The sequence below is a fragment of the Mus caroli genome, chromosome 12 (assembly GCF_900094665.2).
Source record: "Mus caroli chromosome 12, CAROLI_EIJ_v1.1, whole genome shotgun sequence".
NCBI classification, from domain to species: domain Eukaryota; kingdom Metazoa; phylum Chordata; class Mammalia; order Rodentia; family Muridae; genus Mus; species Mus caroli.
In genome coordinates this window covers 57,094,133-57,098,815 of record NC_034581.1, presented here as the reverse complement: position 1 = coordinate 57,098,815, position 4,683 = coordinate 57,094,133, and the positions used below count along the sequence as shown (strand labels likewise).

The 4,683-nt window shown below is 32.7% G+C and overlaps 1 protein-coding gene across 1 annotated transcript in view; it reads right to left on the bottom strand.

The window, feature by feature from the left end:
- Lrfn5 (leucine rich repeat and fibronectin type III domain containing 5) overlaps positions 1-4,683 on the bottom strand; it is a 310,572-nt gene that overhangs the window by 4,244 nt on the left and 301,645 nt on the right. The window contains exon 5 of the mRNA XM_021179092.2: positions 2,274-2,317. Coding sequence (XP_021034751.1) covers positions 2,274-2,317 — 44 coding nt within the window. The remainder of the gene's footprint in view (positions 1-2,273; positions 2,318-4,683) is intronic.

The window sequence follows — 4,683 nt, the reverse complement described above, 5'->3', positions numbered from 1 at the left end:
AGGAAAGGAAAGGAAAGGAAAGGAAAGGAAAGGAAAGGAAAGGAAAGGAAAGGAAAGGAAAGGAAAGGAAAGGAAAGGAAAGGAAAGGAAAGGAAAAAAAAAGGAAAGGAAAGGAGGATGGGGAAGGGAGAAGCTATAGAACTACAGGAAAGAGACAGGGATACAAATAATACTCCAATCGTGATCACTATTTGCAGATGATATGATAGTATATATAAACGACCCCAAAAATTCTACCAGTGAACTTCTACAGCTGATAAACAACTTCAGCAAAGTAGCTGGATACAAAATTAGCTCAAATAAATCAGTAGCCTTCCTTTATACAAATGATAAATGGGCTGAGAAAAAAAATAAGAGAAACAACACCCTTCACAGTAGTCACAAATAATATAAAATATCTTGGGGTAACTCTAACCAAGAAAGTGAAAGATCTATATGACAAGAACTTCAAGTCTCTCAAGAAAGAAATCAAAAAATATCTCAGAAAATGGAGAGATCTCCTATGCTCATGGATTGGAAAAATTAACATGGTAAAAAATGGACATCCTACCAAAAGCAATCACCAATATTCAACACAATCCCCATCAAAATTCCAACACAATTCTTCACAGACATGGAAAGAAAAAAAATCTTTAAAAGCAAAAATCCCAGAATAGCAAAAACAATTCTTAATAAGAGCTTCTGGGGGAATCAGCATTACTGACCTCAAGCTATACTACAGAGAAATAGTGATAAAAACTGCATGTGTATCAGTACACATTGATCAATGGAATCAAATTGAAGACACATTTATGGAAAATTGGCCTTTGACAAAGAAGCCAAATTTATACAATGGAAAAAGAAAAGCATCATCAATAAATGGTGATGGTCTAACTGGCACTCTGTATGTAGAAAAATGAAAATAGATCTGTATTTGTCACCATGCACAAAGTTCAAGACTAAGTAGATCGAGGACCTCAACATTAAACCAGATACACTAAATCTAATAGAAGAGAAAGTGAGAAAGAGCTTGAACTCATTGGCACAGGGGCAAGTTTCCTAAACAGAACTCCAATGGCTCATGCCATTGAAATCAAGATGAAGAATTGATAAATGGTACTCATGAAACTGGGAAGCTTCTGTAAGGCAAAGAACATCAGCAATAGGAGAAATTGGCAACCTACAGATTGGGAAAAAATCTTCCCTAACTCCACATCTGATAGAGGGCTAATATCCAAGTCAAGGGGAGGCTCCCCTTCTTTGAGGAAAAGGTGAGGGGACAAGAGAAGGAGAGAATTGTTAGGGTGGGACTGGGGGGAGAGGAGGGAGGGTGGCTGTGATCATCGGGATATAAAGTGAATAAAAAATAAAATATTGAGAGAAAAAAGAAACTCAAGGCTGGTGTTAGGAAAAAATACATAAAAATGTTAGGTCTTCTTTAGAGATGGGCTTTACTAGTAAGTATGACATAGTGTGCAAACATATATATATATATATATATATATATATATATGCATGTGTGTGTATATGTGTGTATGGTTAAAACTAACTTTGATGTTGAAAACATGCGGGTTTTTTTTTTTTTTAATTTTCAAAAGATTTCTCCCCCTGTTTAAAACCTCAAACAAATGGTTGAAACTTTTAGCTGTCTGGGCAGATTGCTTCAGTGTCCCTCCATTCTAGGAACACATTTTCTGATCCAACTAAAATGAAGGAATCAAAATTTGCTTGAAATTTTAAATAAAAATGGAACAGCTCTCAAGAAGAGTAATTGATAACTGACAGAAACAATGCTTCCAATAAGGATCATGAGACCTTCGTGTAAAACAACTCTGTTCATTTTGCAATGCAGTGTAAGGGAATATCTTTTTCAACCAGGCAAAATGTATTATCTCATCTCACAGTAGGACTGTAGGACAGGGAAGAAAGGCATGGCTGAATGTGTCCTGACAAAGACAGGTGTCAGGCATAGGTCAGTATATTCATACAAAGATATCTGTGTGTACAGAAGAGTGGTAAAAGTGATTTAAATCCGAAATGACAGCAAAAGTTGCTCCAGGGTCAGAGTGATGTCAGAATTCGAACTACCTTTGATCCCAACAACATTTATGTTCATCAGGAGTTGGTCCAGACCAATTTTGAACCCAAATAAACAGCAGTTTATATTGGTAAGCACTCAATTTAATGGACAATCTCAAATCAAGGCACTAGCATTGTCAGCAATTAAATTTTCACACATACAGTAGCAAAGCTTTGTCGTTTTTGAAGTAATTAACTGTTAGTAAGCATCTCACCTGTGTTTCCTGGACATTCTGGTCAACATTAGTCAGCAAAGCATCTGGGAAGGAGATGTGCAAAGTATAATTAGTTCTTTACTTCTTTTGTTCTTTAAGATCAGCTCCTAACACCCTACTCACAATATTATTGCTGGTATTTATTTACTTGTACAATATGCCACAAAATGACATCAACCACATAATGTATGCGTTAAATGAGATAAGGTGTATAACCACAACTAAAACAAGTATATTAAAAATAACCACAGATTCAGGGCTTTCTTAGAACATTTTAGGAATATATATATATATATATATATATATATATATACATATATATATATATGCATTTGTAACCATAATGTTCACCACTTTAAGAAGAAAGATGAAATGAGGATGTAAAGAATTAGAAAGCTCAAATGAGTAATAAATATCAGAAAATATGCATTTTGATTCTTGTCTTAAACTGATAGACATAGTTTGGGAACATTTCCTTGATAGTCCTTTGAAACCTAATTATATTTAACTAATTTCAAACATTAATTTGTATTATATGATTTTAACTAACTTCTAGAAATCAGTGGATATATAGAGGTATATCTATCTATACATCATTCTGTACAAATACACAATATGCAAATGTATTCAATATTTCCTTTAGCTATTTAATGTGGACTGAAACAGCTGAGTACCACTTCCTTTGTTATAATGACTAGTTATAAATTTTAATAACATTTCAAATGCACTTGTATTATCACCATGAGATAATGCAATATTTAATACACTTAAATTAATACTTTTAATCCAGTTATAAACTAGTAATTTCTGTCCCACTTATAATGAAACCACATTGAAGGGTAGCTGAATCATCGGAACATATTAATGAAACATTTTGTGTAGATTTATGTTCTGCTAAAACAGCCATTTCCTGAAAACAATGGAAAGGAACATAAAACTCATAGTGCTTATGAAATCATGGCTAAGGAACTTCCTTCTTCACCTTTTCAGTTTTGGGGTCTAGAATTTGGTCATTCTGGAAAAAAAAAAAAAAAAGGTCTTTAACAGTGCCATAAAAATCTTGTTGATTTTGGTGAATTTTTTCATTCTTTTATGAATTTTGATAATACGTTTTATATTTTCTAAGATGAAAATTATTATTAAAATTCATAAAGAAAGAAAAAACTCATCAAAATCAACAAGATTTTTATGTTACTTTGGTCCTTGGCCTTATGAAGGCTGGGATGCCCCAGTGTAGGGGGAGTGCCAGGACAGAGAAGCAGGAGTGGGTGGGTCAGTAAGCAGGGGCAGGGGGAATGGGATCAGGGAGGTGGTTTGGGTATATTTCCATAACTGGAAATTATGGAATTATGGAAAGTTATGAACCACCATGTGGATACTAGAAACTGAAACCAGGTCTTCTACAACAACTCTAAGTTCACTCAAGTACTAGGCTGTATCTCCAGGCCCTTAATTATATATTTCATATCCATAAAAGCCATTCAATTCCATTTAAACTTGTATATTAAGGTATTTAAGTATTATTTCTATTATTATTATTATTATTATTATTATATCAATATTGGCACTAAGAAGAAAAGTATTGTATTTCCTATCCAACCTATGGCTTTACTCAAGTGTTTACACCAAACGTTTTCCTGGCTCACACAGAAGCATGCAATGCTAGGGTCTGTTCTCATGACAATGAACACTCTGAGGAAGAGCAAAAATCCTCTCTGTGTGACTTAGTGTCCATGCCTCACTTAGCATTATAAACAACACTTGTAAGTCATCAAGACCAAGAAAACAACAATTTCTTATTTGCTTCCCTCTTTGAAAAAAAAATGTACAATTTCATTTACAATACAAATACAGAGTCTTTTATGTCTACAAAAAATTTAAAGATTTGAGTTTGAAGACTATTTTATTAAGTTTATACCTGACCATAAGCGTAAAGGGATTACTAAAATTTAGAAAACAGGAAATAATTAATTACTTAGAATTTTCTGATTATTTGTTTAATTTCTAATTAAATTAAATCAAGTAAAATAAATGAAGTTATATTGACAGCAATCACTTTATGAGTACTTAAAACTGAAGAGGAAAATGGACTGTATTAAAGTTTTGAAATTGAATTATTTCAAAGACAATATACATATTTTATTGAATATATTTGGGTGTCACTAGATAACACAGAATGTTTCAAAATTATATTCTTTTTTTTAAGTCTGAGATATTTATTGATAAAAATAAAACTCAGTAAAATACATTTATACAAGGGAACATCAAAATCAAATCACATATAAATCAACATTTAAAGTTCTTCTAAATGAACCCAACAAATTACTTAAAGCAATGATTTTTCAGCCTGTTGCTGCTAGCAAATTTTCATAATTTTGCTATAAGGCTGATAAGCCTCTTTTTCTTTTTC